Raw genomic sequence first — 16,274 nt, 5'->3', positions numbered from 1 at the left:
GTTCATTGCTACATAAATTATTTAACTACACAGATTAATAAGAGGGCATGAACTTCTAACAAACATTTGATGCAGCAATGTCACGTTTTAGATAGAAATATTCAACTTTGGATAGAAGCACTTAGATTTAGATCAGAATCAGTTTCATCTGAACAGAGGGAACATAGATTTAGATGAAACTGATTCAGATGCTATTCCTTCACTAAGGTATAATGAATAAAAAACTTCTGATTATAGATTGGCTTCCTTTTTTTCTTTTTTTTAGTTTCAAAATTATAGTTATAAAAATTTAGTTATAAAATTGTAAAACTATAAAATATAGCTAATTCTGCTCTGCATACAACTGCTTGTATATGGTACAAGGATACTGTTGCAGCTCTGACTCATGCAAATTATTTTCACAGGAAACAGGAAACACTTCATTCTGTCAATAACACAACCTGGACCCCCTGGACAATTTTGATCCATTAGATGCTATATACAGAAAAGACTATACTCTTTTATGTTTAAACTCACTACTAATTAAAAGAAAATTTACTCATGCAGGCATTTTTGTCACTTTTCAAACAGTATGAAGATCTCATGAATTTCTGACAGAACAGACAAGCGAATTTGTGAAAAAATAGCCATATTTGTTTCCTGACAAAGTCTAAGGCATGAGTAATGGAATGTATCATTCTACTAGACAGTCTCAGATGATACAACATTACCTGAATCTGAAAACAGAGGATAGATGGCTAGAAAAATTGAAAACTTAGGATGGCAGGCAATACAATCACCAGCAGTACACTCAGAAAATGATGCTTCCTTGCTTAATAAACAGAATAGTACTGAAGTGGAATTCTGTCCTAAAGAAATTCAACATGAAACTAAGCAGAGTATCTATCTCTAGGTGATCAGCTGGTCCATCACAAGCCACAGAAGTGACTGAACAGTGAATACTGCCTAGTACTGAATAATGGCTTTCCCTCAGTGACAATACCTGCTTTGGTTTGTCACCATACTTCTGCTTTTTTACAAAACAGATAAAAAAAATTAATTAATACTGAGACTTCTGCTTTCTAATTGGATGAGAGCACAAAATATTACATACTGTTTGATGAAGACTGACATAGAGGGTGACTATATTAGATTTATTTACTTTTAAAAATAGGTTAAAATTCATTAAAATTTGTTTCCTGTAAGAGAATTTCAGGGAAAAAAAGTGAGCATTCTTCTCGTAAAGAAAACGAAATTTAAAATCTAAATTTCTCACTGCCCACTGACTATACCTTCAATTAATTCCTTACTGTCTTCTGTCCTTTCCCTTTATATTTCTCATCTTTCTCTTTAAGGAAAAAAAATATTTTTTACTTTAAAATGAAGGAAATTACAGAATCCATGTGTTTATAATTCCTGTCAAGGATAAAGTTTTCCACACTACCTAGCAGGTGATGCTCCATGCAGGGAAGAAACCATAACTGGAGCTGTCTAAAGGTAACACTGCCACAGCATCAAACTCTTCTGTACAGCAGCATTAGATGACTGAAAGGAGAAGATTAGTTGAGATCAAAGAGTGCAGAACCCTCAGTCTCACACCGTGTGACCCAACACTGCAACTCTCCCCTCCTCGTCAGCCGCCCTAGCAAATCACCGCAGTGACACACGCAGTGTCACACTGTGAGAAAGCCCAAGCACGTGTCCTCTCACACTTCCCCTTAGGGTCACTTTGGGCCACTGTCTTGCCTTCAGTGATTTTGTCCTACATGTATGCCAACCACCAACTATACCTGCTATTTATGGCAAACCTATAGCAATTCTTACACAGTTCATGGACTTCTAATTTTTGTTTTTTCCCTCAAAAATGAACCAATATGTTTTTTTGCATGTGTTCTAATCAAAAGAAAAGTTTGAATTTTGGACCTTTTTAATAGCAATATTTTTATCTCTGTAATGAATACTTCAGGTTATTTTGGTTGGTACATTAAATGATCAGAAATGGTGAAGTTTAAATTAACTTTACATACCATTCTGTTATTATTTTACTTGGATAAGAAAGCACAATGTTATTGAAGATAGTGATAAAAAAATAATTCACAAGTTAACTTCAAGATATTGCTAGGCAGGGTATGGAATGCAGATATTGGACAGAATGTTAACATCTTTTAGACTATATTACTACGAGAAGTATTCTTGTGTCTGCTCAATGCAGTTCATTGAGCAGACACAAGAAGGTCTGGTTCAGATAATCAAGAACTATAAGCTAAAAAGAAAAAAAAAGTGGACTGAAATCCCACTTGCACTTAAAACTCATGTAAAAATAATTCTATCCCATTATGCTCTATTTTAAAACATCTGGAAAAATAGCAAAAGAGGGGAGAGAGGGGAGGGGAGGGAAGGAGGGGAGGGGAGGGGAGGGGAGGGGAGGGGAGGGGAGGGGAGGGGAGGGGAGGGGAGGGGAGGGGAGGGGAGGGGAGGGGAGGGGAGGGGAGGGGAGAGGGGAGGGGAGGGGAGGGGAGGGGAGGGGAGGGGAGGGGAGGGGAGGGGAGGGGAGGGGAGAGGAGAGGAGAGGAGAGGAGAGGAGAGGAGAGGAGAGGAGAGGAGAGGAGAGGAGAGGAGAGGAGAGGAGAGGAGAGGAGAGGAGAGGAGAGGAGAGGAGAGGAGAGGAGAGGAGAGGAGAGGAGAGGAGAGGAGAGGAGAGGAGAGGAGAGGAGAGGAGAGGAGAGGAGAGGAGAGGAGAGGAGAGGAGAGGAGAGGAGAGGAGAGGAGAGGAGAGGAGAGGAGAGGAGAGGAGAGGAGAGGAGAGGAGAGGAGAGGAGAGGAGAGGAGAGGAGAGGAGAGGAGAGGAGAGGAGAGGAGAGGAGAGGAGAGGAGAGGAGAGGAGAGGAGAGGAGAGGAGAGGAGAGGAGAGGAGAGGAGAGGAGAGGAGAGGAGAGGAGAGGAGAGGAGAGGAGAGGAGAGGAGAGGAGAGGAGAGGAGAGGAGAGGAGAGGAGAGAAAAAAATCCATAAACCTTAGTCTTTAACTAGTATTGATGGGAGCATAGAGGAAAAGCAATACTTCAAGGTTTCTGTTTGCTTTTTTCCTGTCTCCCTTTAACTTTTTATTTTGCTGTTATATTTTTTTTTCCCCAGAAAATAACAACCCCTATGATATGTTTTCCCATTACATTTGTTCCAGCATGGGAGTCTTTAAACACTATTGATATGAGGCTTCACAATATTCTAGAGAAATACTTGTATTTTTCCTTTCATTAACAATACAAAATATCCTTCTGTGCTGAAGCAAGGTATATTTGGAAGAGTGTTATTTATGAACTTCTTTGCAGATTATTGTATTGGGTAAATTCCTCCTCAGCTATATTTTATGTGAAATCTTGATATGCAAGAACATCTTATCACTTTAATTTAAGTGGTCACAGAAAACATAAAGGAAAATGCCATAGAAAGTGGCCTTGAATCATGAAATGCTTAAACAGCTATTGGATACAACTCTCCATTTTTTATCCCCACATAGTCTTGTGTGCTTGTGGACATCAAAAATCAGCAGGAAAACCTGGTTTCTTCCTGGCAAAAAGGAAATACACTTTGAATCTGTAATTTCAAGTCTGGTTTTACTATACTAAGAATTCTTTATCTTGTCAGTTTAATATCTATCTTATTTAACACGTTTGTTGATCTTGCTCAACTACATTAGTCCAAATGCTTATTGAAGAGACTCTTCATTGTAAGATAAAAATTTTCCTAATTATCTACACCAAAGAGAGACTATGAACATTTTTTTCCCCTTTATCTTTGTATTTGCAGGATCTAAACATGAAGATCTCTTCAAAAAGCTATTTTCATTGCAACAATCAGTTTGAACATTGTTTTTCTTCCCCTGTAATTCTAGGAGAGAAACTAAAGGTCACATCTTTACAGCAAAACAAGTTTTCCTTTGTCTCCTACTTCTTAATTTTTCCTTTTCACATTCTAAGGACATTACACACATTAACATGAAATGCAATTCTTCCTTATCAAAACTTTGTGAGCTTTTAGGTAACGGAAATTGTTGTCTTTTACAAATCCATCTGGGATGTACAAGGCACAGTCTCAATTTGAAACACACTTGAAGTGTGCTCACTGTGCAGGAATGAAAGCATAAGACATTTCCTAACTGACACAAATTAGAGCTACTTTGGGGATCTAGCTGTGGTATGTGCTTAGAAACTACAGCTTTCTGCAACCCTTCTCAACTGTGAAAACGCTTCTCTGGATATATTCCATTGTTTCCAAATCCATGAAACCAACACAGTGAGAATAATCAAGCCTAATTTTAAGCTAACTCTTGTCAAATTGCTTGAGAATCTAAGTATTTCAAATCGAAATAATCCAAATCTTGTTACTTTCTCTTTACTTGGTTACTTCATTTCTGGTATCTGAAGCTTTACATTTTGTAACCTAGTTAGAAGCACTGTAATAGCTTACTCTTTGAAATGTACAATCTTTAAAATAAGGAAGCTACAGTTACTAACTATTCATGCAAAAAGGCAGTCCACAAATCCCAGGTCATGAGATTGTCACTAACAATTTTATCAATAAACTGAACATATTAATTCCAGCTGCAATAAACTCGTGATTCTTCAATTAAGGTGGTGAAGATCCATGAGAAAGCATCTCATAGCCCAGGACATCAAAGGTATGGTACTACATGCTGTGTGACCTGCTATTCCCTGGAATGAAGATACAAAGCTCTAAAACATGGGTAGAACTGAGCAGGTACACAAGACCTGATCAGGAACTGCGCAAGCTACAAAAAAACAAAAAAAACAAAACAAAACAAAAAAATTAATTCGCTGAGAAATATTTTATTGATTCATTTTTCTACTATTTCTGGGGCAGTACTAATACCCTAATACCATAGACTAAGTTAGCTCTCTTTTTACTCATTACAACAAATACCAAAGGCATAATGAAAAAAGTTCTGAAACCCTCAGGAAGTTATTTTTACACAGCATTAGCTTTTTTTATGTGCCAACACATTTCAGGATATCAGGACATACCTAAATTCAACTGATTTGTATAAAATATAAAAACCAAGAATGTTTTGGCTCTTGAACACTGATTACCTTAGATTTCAGTAACTAAAAGACAAAAGATAAACAGCTTCTTAAAAAGAAACTGGCAAATGGGAATGCCAACTTCTCAAAGTTTCAACATACTAAAAATACTTCCAATTACACAAGCTTTCCATAAGAATACTATCCAGTCAATACAACATCTGTGCAACATGTGGATCTGCCATTTCACACTTTGACTGTCTGGCTTCCTAAGTAGTATTATCTGGAACTTGTTTTACTGGTTTTTTGACTGTTATTTTTTTCTATGCAAAACAGAAATGGAAAACAAATTTATGCTTGTTTTCAACAATTTTTTTTCATTTTTCATACAAGTAATTAATAGCCTTAACTAAAGTGTAATTAAATTGTTCATCATTCAAAAGGTTGCTCTGCTAAAGTCTCATCAACAAGAAGAAAATGCTATAAACTCTATTAGCTATCATTCCTTCAAATTTTATGTGTGATGCAATTGTAACAGCACTTTTGTACATGTATCCTGCTGATCATGTTCTTTATCTTACAATGAAGTTACAGCAACAACAGGTTGATGAGTTTGCCATAAACAGAAATAAAGAATGTAACAATCCTACTGAGTTAGAACAAAGATCTTTTTAGACTCCTGTTCTCTGAAAGTAGATACAATTGGATGCTTTGAGGAAAAAACCAAGAACCATAATTAAAGCAAGCACAGAGAAATACTTCTTCAGCATACTCTTCCAGACTACCTGAGCCAACATATTACAGGGCTTTAAAACTTATCAGAAAAGATTTTTTAAGCCTCAGCAGCAGCAGTAGAGAATGACTTACACCTTCTGCAAATATTACTGCAGTATGTCTAATGTGACAAATCAGCACACAGTCAGATTTAGCCCAGCTAGGAAGGAATCAGCTGCCATAGATGAGTTTTCTATGTCTTCTCCCTTTTGGATGTTTCTCAGCTATTAATTAGTTCACTTTAATGCTGTATTTTCTATTACTCACTCAAGCATTTGCTTATTCTTGTTTGGGTTATCTGAGCAGACAGGAGCTCTACTTCCCCCAACCTTGCCCATTACTGGGATGAACACAAGTAACATGCTGCTCACTCTGAAATAGTCAGGATTTATAGTAGTTAGGCTCCAAATATAATTTTTGTGGTAAAAGAACAAAATGCCAAGTTGAAACAACTTCTTCCCCCCCCCAGTATTAATATCATTTATTCAGGAAGCTGGTGGATTGTTGCTGCAATTTATCAGAACACAGGGGTTTGCCCTATGGAACATGCCACACCTGCTGGTGGGCTTTACTCAGTGATTGGCCATGAGCCAGGTCTAGAAGCAGAATATCATCTGCCAAGGTGACAAACACTCCTGCAGCTAGTACTCATGCAGCCTAGGAAGAGTGCTCAAAGGTCAAATACCTAAAAGCAGGCTTTAACAAAGCAGAAAACAGTAGCCAGCAGGTCATGCCTGGAGTTTCTGAAAGAAAACAACGATCTGCCCAACCAGGTTTTCCCTGTTTGGTTCAACACTCCCCCCAGGTGAGTGACAGCTTGTGCCCATTGACTGTTGGCTCTGACTGCAAATTATGCTTGACATATGTATCAGCTGTGAAGAAAAATTCCAGTTAGACACTTCAAGTCCCAGATCATTCTTTGTGAGACTGTTTTGCCAGCACACCTGAGTCCATACTTCATCAGCTCAGTTGCTCCTGCAGTTCAACAAGAAGATTTTTTTTCATGTATTTTGTGGGGGATAGTAACTTCCTAAGCATTGAATTTGTGCAGGACCTATTGTATTCTACTGGCTAGCAACACGTAAGTATAATACCAAGCACAGTGAAGAACTTTGGAAGGTTTGTTCATTGCTTAGGCAAAAATAAAAGAATGCCAGCCAGGGGTGAGGGAGGTCTGAGAGGGATCCAAAACAGGAACAACTTTTTCATTTCTAGTTAAAATTGTGAAAAAATATTTCCATATTTTCAAAAACTGATTGTTGAGTGCTGAATTCCTCACTACAGTTAAAAACTTGTGAATAAGTATGATTGAAGGAAAAGATGATGATTTTGTCTATTCTTTCAAGAAAGAGCTTATGCTGTTTTCCTTAGAACTGAATTTCAGAGTGTATAGGATAGCTAGGGACTTTTAGCCTACAGAAACATGCATTTGGGCTAGCAGAAAATAAACAAACAAAACTACATAACCTGAGAAATAGGGATGAGGCAAAGTGAGCACAGGCTGAATGGCAGATCTCAGAGGGTTGTGATCAGTGGCACAGGGTCTAGTAGGAGGCCTTTAACTAGTGGTGTCTCCCAAAGGTTGGTACTGAATCCAGCCTTGTTTAACTTTTCATCTCTGACTTGCATGATGGGGCAGAGGCCTCCTCAGCAAGTCCACTGATGCCACAAAGCTGGGAGGAGCAACCAATACCCCAGAGAGCTCTGCAACCCTTCAGAAGGACCTGGGCAGGCTGGGGAGATGGGCAGAGAACCATCTGAAAGTCAACAAAGGTGAATGCAAGGTCCTGCACCAGGGGAGGAATAACCCCAAGCACCAGCACAGGCTGGGGGCTGACCTGGTGGGAAGCAGCTCTGTGGAGAAGGATCTGGGGGACAAGAAAATGGCCCTTGTGGCCAAAAACGCCAAAGGTTTTTTATGGTGTATTAGAAAGAGCATTGCCAGCAGGTTGAGGGAGGCGATCCTGCCCCTCTACTCAGCTCTGGTGAGGCCTCATCTGGAGTGCTGTGTCCTGTTCTGGGCTGCTCAGTACATGAGAGATGTGTAGCTCCTGGAGTGAGTCCAATGGAATGCTATGAAGATGATGAGGGGGACCTCAGTTGTGAAGAAAGGCTGAGGAGCTGGGCCTATTTGAGAATGACTTTAGAGATGATTGAGATGGGAGTTTATCAATGTCTATCAGTATCTAAAAGGAGGGTGTCAAGAGGATGGAGCCAGGCTCTTCCTGGTGCTGCTGAGCAATAGGACAAAAGGCAATGGGCAGAGAGTGTTGCACATGAAAATTCCACCTGAACATGAGGAAGAACTTCTTTACTGTGTGGGTGACTGAGCACTGGAACAGGCTGCCCAGAGAAGGTGTGGGGTCTCCCTCACTGGAGATAGTCAAGAACTGTCTGCACACAGTCCTGTGTCATGTGCTCTGGAGGACCCTGCTTGAGCAGGGAGGTTGGACAGGAGAATCCACTGTGGCTGCTCACTCTGAAACAGTCAATATTCAACCTGACCCATTCTGTGATTGATTCTGTGATGGAGGGGATAAGGAGAAATATACCATAGGGAAAAGAAAGTGAGTGAATGCTTTCAATGGACATCCTCTGGAAAACATTTCAGATGTTTCAAGTTGCCTTGAATTTTAAAAGCAATCATCTTCTCTTCATCTAGAGCCATAATCCTCACAGAGATACTGTGAAGAAAAAGTAAGCATTTCTAAGTACCTTCTTGTTTTTCAAGGAAGATACAAAGTAACTGTTCTTTGCATTCAATGCCTCCAGTGTAGTTACCAGACAGGAACAATCTTTAGGACAAATTTAAAGAAATAATTTTTGTATACATCAATTTTTTTTTTTTTTTTCAAAAGTCTAGCCTTAATCTCAAGCTTATTGGAAAACAAAAGTTGCTAATGATCTCAGTAGCCATATTTGAGGAGTGTAACATTCGCTGACTTGCAGTTAGATACGTTACTCATGCATTCCTACATGGTCACCACCAGACCAAGATGTGTGTTGGTTTGAATTTAATTTCTTTTTCAAAGCAGAGTTCTTGTGTTTTCTACTTCTAAATGATAGTATGACAAATAAGTCTTGCCAAAAATCTCCAGGTGGTAAGTGATGGACACCAGGAAATAGATTCGCCAGATGAAGAAATGAACTCCTTGAAAATTCACCTGTTTTTTCACTGATCAGCAGTAAAACTAGTTATCATTTATACTGGAAATACTTTTACCAGAATATTAAAATTTCTTCTAAGAAGGAGGAAATGTGGCCCTTTTATTGATTTTTTACCTATAATATTAGATGTATCACTGAACAAAATCAGGACATTAATGGCACCTCACTCTTATATTTGTATTTCATTTCCTAGCACTTCTGTTTCTGTTCTCCACCTGTAGGCATTATATATTCTTCTTCTAAGAATTTGGCATATATTAATTTTGAAAAAATGAATAATTACAAAAAGGCAGCAACATTCTTTGCCCCTCAGGTAATCTATCAAACACCACATATGTGTCCTTACTCTAAAGCTGTCAAGTAGATCAAAGCAATATTTTTTGCAATAAGAGACTACACCTTATGAAGAAGTCAGTACAATAGGCCCACTGTACATCAAAGATTTATAAAACAGTATAAAGCTAGGTCTTATAATAAGTAAAAACACAGCACTGGAGACCTGGCATGAAACTTTTCACAGAATATTAAAACACTTGAAGAAAAAAGAGATTTACCCATAAATCATCACTTCTTTTTTGGTTTTTTATTTTGTCTACACAAATCTTTACAGCACTGCCCTGTAAACCACCAAATACTGTCCATTTGGAAATCATTCCTTTAAACAAGGGGTTGCTACTTTGATGACTGTCATGCTTTACCCAAATCTGATTGCCTCCTGCAAAAAGATAATGGATTCTGAGGACAACTACTAGATAACAGGTGCTTTGCCATTAGCAAAGATGTCCAAGGTTAGGCAGTTTTCCACAGATGACTTTTATTCAAACACTCAAGTGTGAACTGAATGGATGGACTGTGAAGTGGGTAAAAACCTCACTGGGCCACTAAAACCAGAAAGTAATGTTCAATGTTCCAAAGTACAGCCAAACTCCAGTTACTGACAGACATGCCCCATGGTTTGATCATGTTTAATGCCTTTATTACAGATCTTGGCAATGACACAAAACATACCCAAAGACAGATGAGACCAAACAGGGGGGAGCTGTTGAAACACTGAGGGGTAAGGGCTGCCATTCAGAGGGGCATTGCCAAAATGGAGAAATGGTTTAACAGAAACCTCATGAAGGAAAAAGGTGAACACAGAGTCCTGGACTGGACATGGCACTTGCCATGGTCTAGCTGACAAGGCGATGATCAGTCAAAGCTTGGACCTGACGATCTCAGAGGTCTTCTCCATCCTAAATGATTCTGTGAAATGGTGAGATGGTAAAATCCCAAATCAAAAACTTGCTGGATGTCACTGCTACAGAATAGCTTTGCAGAAAGGAACCCAAGAGTCCTGGTGGCCAACAACTTGAACATGTGATGATTTTGAACAAGTGATCACATGGTCACTTGAACATGTGAGAAGACTGTCCCTATAGTGTGAGACCTGAGCATTTACTGGGAAGCATTAGCAGCAGCACAGCCACTGGATCAGAGGTGAGATGATGGCATACTTGCATGTCAACATCCTGAGCACTGTCTTTAGCTTTAAGCTCAACAGCAGAAGACTGACAAACCTGAATGGGCAGGGGATTACCAAGAGGATTAAAAGGTTAAAGCATAGAATTTATAAGGAGAAGGTGAGAGAGCTAGGTTTTTTCAGAAAAAGAGAAGGATAAGGATGATGGTGGGGCATCTAATTACTGTTTCCATTTACTTAAAGCAGGGCTATGAAGAAGATTAAGTCAGACTGTTCTTGGAAAGGCATTGTGAAATGTTGAGAGGCAGTGACTGAAAGTTTTATCAAGCAAAATTCTGAATGGATATAAAGACAAAAATATCCCAAAGCAAGGGTAATTAGGCACAGGACAATTATCCAGATGGTCATTCCTCTGAGGTATAAAGAAAGATTTGACTGAACAACAGCCTGAAAAGCCTAATCTAGCTTGGACATCAGTCTTCTTTTGAGTAAAGGAATGGTATCCAGAAGTGTCTTCAACATAAATTATGCTTTGATTCTTGCAATGAAATAATATGCAGGTGTGAAGTATGAAAAGCTATGTGCTCCTGATTTCATTCACCAAGATTAAAACAGCAGCATACAATCAGTGTATTATGTTTCTTTCTGCTGACTAGAGAACCATAAGAATAACAATAAATGTGCATATATTAGAGGGTAAGGTGGCTTCACTTAGGCACACAGAGGTACACATTACTGAAGCAGAACTGGACAAAAAGTAACGAACCAATGGATTTATATTTCCAACACAGTAAATCCAGATGTAGTTCTATGTAGTTACTAAAGACAAGGCAAACACCTTCAGACAGAAATATCCCCTTTTTCATTACAGGAGACTTCAGTGATGCAAGGGAGTTACCAAAGAAGAGTAAATAAGTATCTTAGGATGTAGTCCACAAAAGTCTTTCTGAAATTTTGTAGCAAATTCCTTTTAAGTTTTTACAGTCCAAGTAAGTCATGCAGCACTTCTGCACAAAGCCAACTCAGAAATTAAATTCTTGGCATCTAGTCAAATCTTCTGATTCTGTCCATTCCACTGACAATGGGAAAGAGTGCTCTATAAATAATTGATTGAAGATACTTCTATATATAATTTACAGTATTCATCTCCAAAAGAGGCCCTGTTTCTGTAAAATAACCAAGGAAAAGAAAAATACACTGCATTTCTTTTCTACATCTTTCATGTTTCCAAATGTTAATGAAACAAAACCCTTTATTTCTCTCTATCCTTGGGAAGTGATAAAGGAATGGGGATGATGTGATACCTAGATTAGCACAAACAACTTCTGCAGTTTTGACAGGGTGAAGAGAGAGGAATGTAAATAGTTTGGCTGCTCTAGAGCATTCCTTGCTTTCACCCAGACTCACGTGCAACGCTGAAACTGTGAGATTCAGAAAAGGAAGGAGAAAATCTTCTCCAGGTCTCCCATTAGCCAGATTCTTGGAATATTTGACTGTGTCTTGCTCCATAACTCTTTCCCCAACTATTGTTCTTATTTGCAAAGGTACCTCAATAGGTCCAATAGCCATTCCAGCGGAATGAGTGCTTTGTCATTTATTAACTCCTACTATCTTACAGATGCTGTCAAGCCTGCCTAGATTCCAAGCTCTGAAGATAAGAAATACATACTTTTTCATGCAGTTTTTCTTAGGGCAAAAGTTTTCTCTATCTTCTCCTATTTTTGTTTGTTTGTTTGTTTTGTTTTGTTTTATTTGTATTAGACCAAAAGTGTCAAAGTGTGAAATTTAAACTTACCAGTCTGTGACAGTGATTGGCGTTCAATATAAACTGAGGTATCAAGTCTCAAAAATAAAGAATGACAAAATTCAAGAGATGGCTGCTGATCACTAATCACTAATATTCCAACTGCTCAGATGCAGGATCCCTCATGATGTACCAACATTCTTGCTAAGGAAGTATGAAAATATTCAGAGGTGGATTGAATTTTAGGGACTTGAGTCCCTAAGACAATTAATGTGAGCAGTGGCTACTAGGCACAGAGAAGATTTTATAGTTTACTAGCTTTAGTGAGGACAGTGTAGCATGCGAACTCACAAGAAAATACCAAAGATTTGAGAAAAGTTCAACAGCAAATAATCTCAAAAAATTGTTTAATTCATAATTCTCCTCTGTCCATCACATAAGATAATTCTCCTTGTACATAAGATGTTGCAGAACCACTATAATAACAGCATTTACTGAATAATGAACACCTTTTCTATTCTTAAATCAAGATCAGAATGCATTTGAAACTGACCATACAAACAACAAAAACCATGTATTTCTTTTACTTATACAATTTTTTCTAGATGGTACAAACACCTACTCAGAGCTACAGTACTTTGCAGATGGACTTTTTAAAAATCCAGTTGCAAGCCAGGGAAAAACCTACCTCAGTGGTGCTACTGGAAGCTTCCAGTCCAACCATATTAGCTTGTACCAGCTGCTGAAGAAGTTGCACTTGAGCCACATTGAGGAAGAAGTCCAAATTTGTTGTCATATTCACTTCCAAAGAATGACCACAGACCAAAATTTCCTGTGAAATTAAGGGAAAACACTAAGTAACAGCCACTAGGAAAATAATTTTCAGCTTCTATATAACTGTATTGTGGTTCCCTGCTGTAGTCAATACTTAACATTACATATAACATTATATATAGCACAAATGTGGTCTTTTTAGGAGAAACTGGTGTGTCATGCTTCTAAAGGATGTGGCATATTCTTTGCATGGCTTTCCACAGCAGAACTGTTAAGGCAAATTTTGCAAGAAAAGCATCTCATGCACAAGGCCTTGTTTCCATCTCTTGCTAGTATCAGTGGGCTGTCAGTCTCCTTGGCAATGATTCCAATTCTCCTTTCCTTCCAAGAGAAAGATATCCTTTTTTGATTTTATTTAAACACAAAGTCTGCTTGATTTATAACGAAATCATGTGTTGGAACTCACTGATAGCCAATCTGATTGATTTCTCTTTGCCTGTAAGCCATTCTTAATACCTTGGCAACACGAGCTGAATAGCCACTGTTTTATTGGTGCTGTCTAGCACAAATAGAGATCTTCACCACTGTTGGCAAAAAATAAAGAGATGAAAAACAGAGAGAAGGGGAGAAGAACTGCTCTGTCTCATGAGAAGTTTGCACATTGCTCAAGCTTTAATCTAAACTAGACCCCTCCCTTCATGATGGAATGTCATCCAGGGAATAGATAACAAGAAGAATGCATGTACAGAAAACACTGAAATTCTTAAACATAAGCATTAGCAAAGCTCAGATTTTTTTTTTTTTTTAAACTTGAATAACTTCTATGCATCCTAGCCATACTGGGGCTTTCTATTTCCTTTTTACATTTAATAATTTTCCATCAAACCTTCTGATGACCCTTTACACAAAATGTGAAACTGTTGATTTCTTCTCTCTATGCCCACTAGCTGTTCTTTTCCAACAATGCACACCCACTGCATGTTGCAATGCACCTCTAGTACCCTTTACACTCCTGTACCAATTTTGCTCTTCCCAGGGGGTAGTTTTTAAGAGAAATTATACTTATGAGCTGAAAAAAATTTTCTGATATCTTCCCCATATAAAATGTACTTGAGCTTACAAACTAATGGCAAAAAAGTCAGCCAATACCTTTTGTATGTAACCTGCTTCACAGACTTACCTGAACAACACATCAGCAAAAGTGACTGTTAAATCTCAGTACCTGGAAGTACCCACAGCAAAGGTAGGGAAATAGATGCTTAGTGGCAACTTGGGGTCTTGGAAATCTGGCTAAGGGAACTCTATTATATATAGTCTACAGATAGCATTTTCAGGTTTCTTTATGAGACGTTTGTGAATACAATGCTTTGGTATGCTGCACCTCTTCTCAACACCTTTCCATCACAAACTTTTAAAAAATATTGCTGGAAATGACTAAAGGATTCCCATTTTTGGAAGTGAAAATAGACTTATCTACCTCTGGCTGGACTGCCTTTAATATCAAATGCTATACAAAAATTCTTTCTCCAGCAGAGAAAGAACATTTCAGCTTGTGACCTTTCCCCAGTTGGCAATTTGAAAACACATCCGAAAACTTCAAATGGTAGAGTGGTAAAATATTAAGATTATTCATATATTAAAATATAGTAAAAAATATATTAAAATAAATTAACATATATTAAAAGTTATGCTATTTCTGTAGACACTTTGTACAAACCTCTGGGTGTAAATTCTCTGCAGCATCAATTTTTGTAAAAATAATGGCAGGAGCTGCAGTTATTCGAACGGTGAAATCCGTTAAAATGGGAGTTAAAATAGCTCTCCTTTCCTGGTGCCGCCTGATGCTAGGAAACAAAGGGAAAAGAAGTAAAGATTAAATTACATTATAAATTGTTGAGAGGCAAAATCTTTCCATATTATTCTTTACATCCAGCACATAGCAAAAAACTTCTTCAGTACTAGCTGGGCATTTGATTGCTACCTTAATAATCTTTAGTATCATTATTGTAAATCACATTAACTCCAATCCTGAAGGCAGACTTCTATCTTCATTTCACAGGATAAGTATGTCTAAATATTTAACCCTTCAACCTATCTCCAGGTAGACAAGTTTGACACTTGACACTGCTTCTTTTCCTGTTTAATGCACTATACACAATAATTTGAAGAAAGATGCAAACTTTATTACCAGTATTTTTAAACCTTGCCTGTGGATGCCCTTCACTTTATAAATGGCTGTTTTGAAGCTTGTATAATATTTGAATTTGTGCATTAAAAGTCCATGTTGAAGAAATATACACGAAACTGACACAAAAATGAAATACATGAAAACTTAAACTAACAAATTCCATGCAACACTAGGACTTCCACATGAAATCAGTAACTATTGTCCAAGATGTTTAGAATTATTTGAAAAACAGGGATGTCAGTTCTTCCTCAACTCCTTCTGTCACTGCTTGTTTTTGGTGCTTTTTCAGCTAAATATCAACATTTACTTATCAAGAATATTTCTGTCATTAAACTTGGTAATTGCATTTATTTTTTAGCTAGGTGTTTAGTTTTGAGTTTTTTGTTGGTTTCTCTCCCCGCCCCCCCACTTTAACCAAATAGTAAGCCTAGAAGCACAACTCTTATAGATGGATCACTAATAGCTTATGACAACACATTCCAAATGGCCAGAATCTTCTGGGTCAGGTCAAATAAACTATTGCCACAAAATGCCATCTGAGAGCCTCTGATGAGGGAAAAAAATGTAATGAGATCAAGATGTGGTTCAGCCCCTAAAAGAGGATACACTTCAAATTCCAGGGAGACTCCTTCCACCAAGATAGTTTTTGGTAATTCTTTTTACCCATTATTGTTTGTAGCAACATCAAATACCACATTTCACCAAGGATAATTCTAAAAATCATCATAAAGTTATAGGTCTACGGTAAGTTTTCCTATGCTTACAAAACAGAAAATTGTCAACCATGAAATAATGCACATTTAAAGAACAAACTACATGGCCTTAGAGAAGAAGTTAACAGATCCATGTAGAACTCTTCATCAGCATGTCAGTTGCATTTCCCTGCATGACCTTTAATTTTGCCATCTCTAATGGAGACATGGCAGTTCAGGCATGAGTGTAAATCACACAAGTGAGCCAGACATGAACTATGCAATTAACAATTAGCCCCTACCATCAGCTAGAGTTATCATGGTAATGTTATTAACAAATATGCTTATATGCCTGTCTATGCAGAAATTACTTGACTGCATGCAGAACAGGTACTGAAATCTCTTGATTAAGAAGGGGTATTGTGATGCATAGTCTAGTAATGGTTCTGGAATGGG

At 37.9% G+C, this 16,274-nt stretch overlaps 1 protein-coding gene across 7 annotated transcripts in view; it reads right to left on the bottom strand.

The window, feature by feature from the left end:
• The window catches only part of VPS13B (vacuolar protein sorting 13 homolog B), a 431,824-nt gene that overhangs the window by 130,165 nt on the left and 285,385 nt on the right, over positions 1-16,274 (bottom strand). For all 7 annotated transcript variants that reach the window (XR_009488944.1, XM_059864515.1, XM_059864541.1 and 4 more), the window contains exons 32-33: positions 14,656-14,782; positions 12,853-12,996 (exon numbers count right to left, since the gene is read on the bottom strand). Coding sequence is in view for 6 of the 7 variants with exons in the window: in XM_059864515.1 (XP_059720498.1) it covers positions 12,853-12,996; positions 14,656-14,782 (271 nt within the window). In the remaining variant the exon portion in view is untranslated. The remainder of the gene's footprint in view (positions 1-12,852; positions 12,997-14,655; positions 14,783-16,274) is intronic.

This window comes from Haemorhous mexicanus, chromosome 1, assembly GCF_027477595.1.
Source record: "Haemorhous mexicanus isolate bHaeMex1 chromosome 1, bHaeMex1.pri, whole genome shotgun sequence".
In the NCBI taxonomy this organism is placed as follows: Eukaryota; Metazoa; Chordata; class Aves; order Passeriformes; family Fringillidae; genus Haemorhous; species Haemorhous mexicanus.
This window is presented reverse-complemented; position numbering and strand designations above follow the sequence as displayed.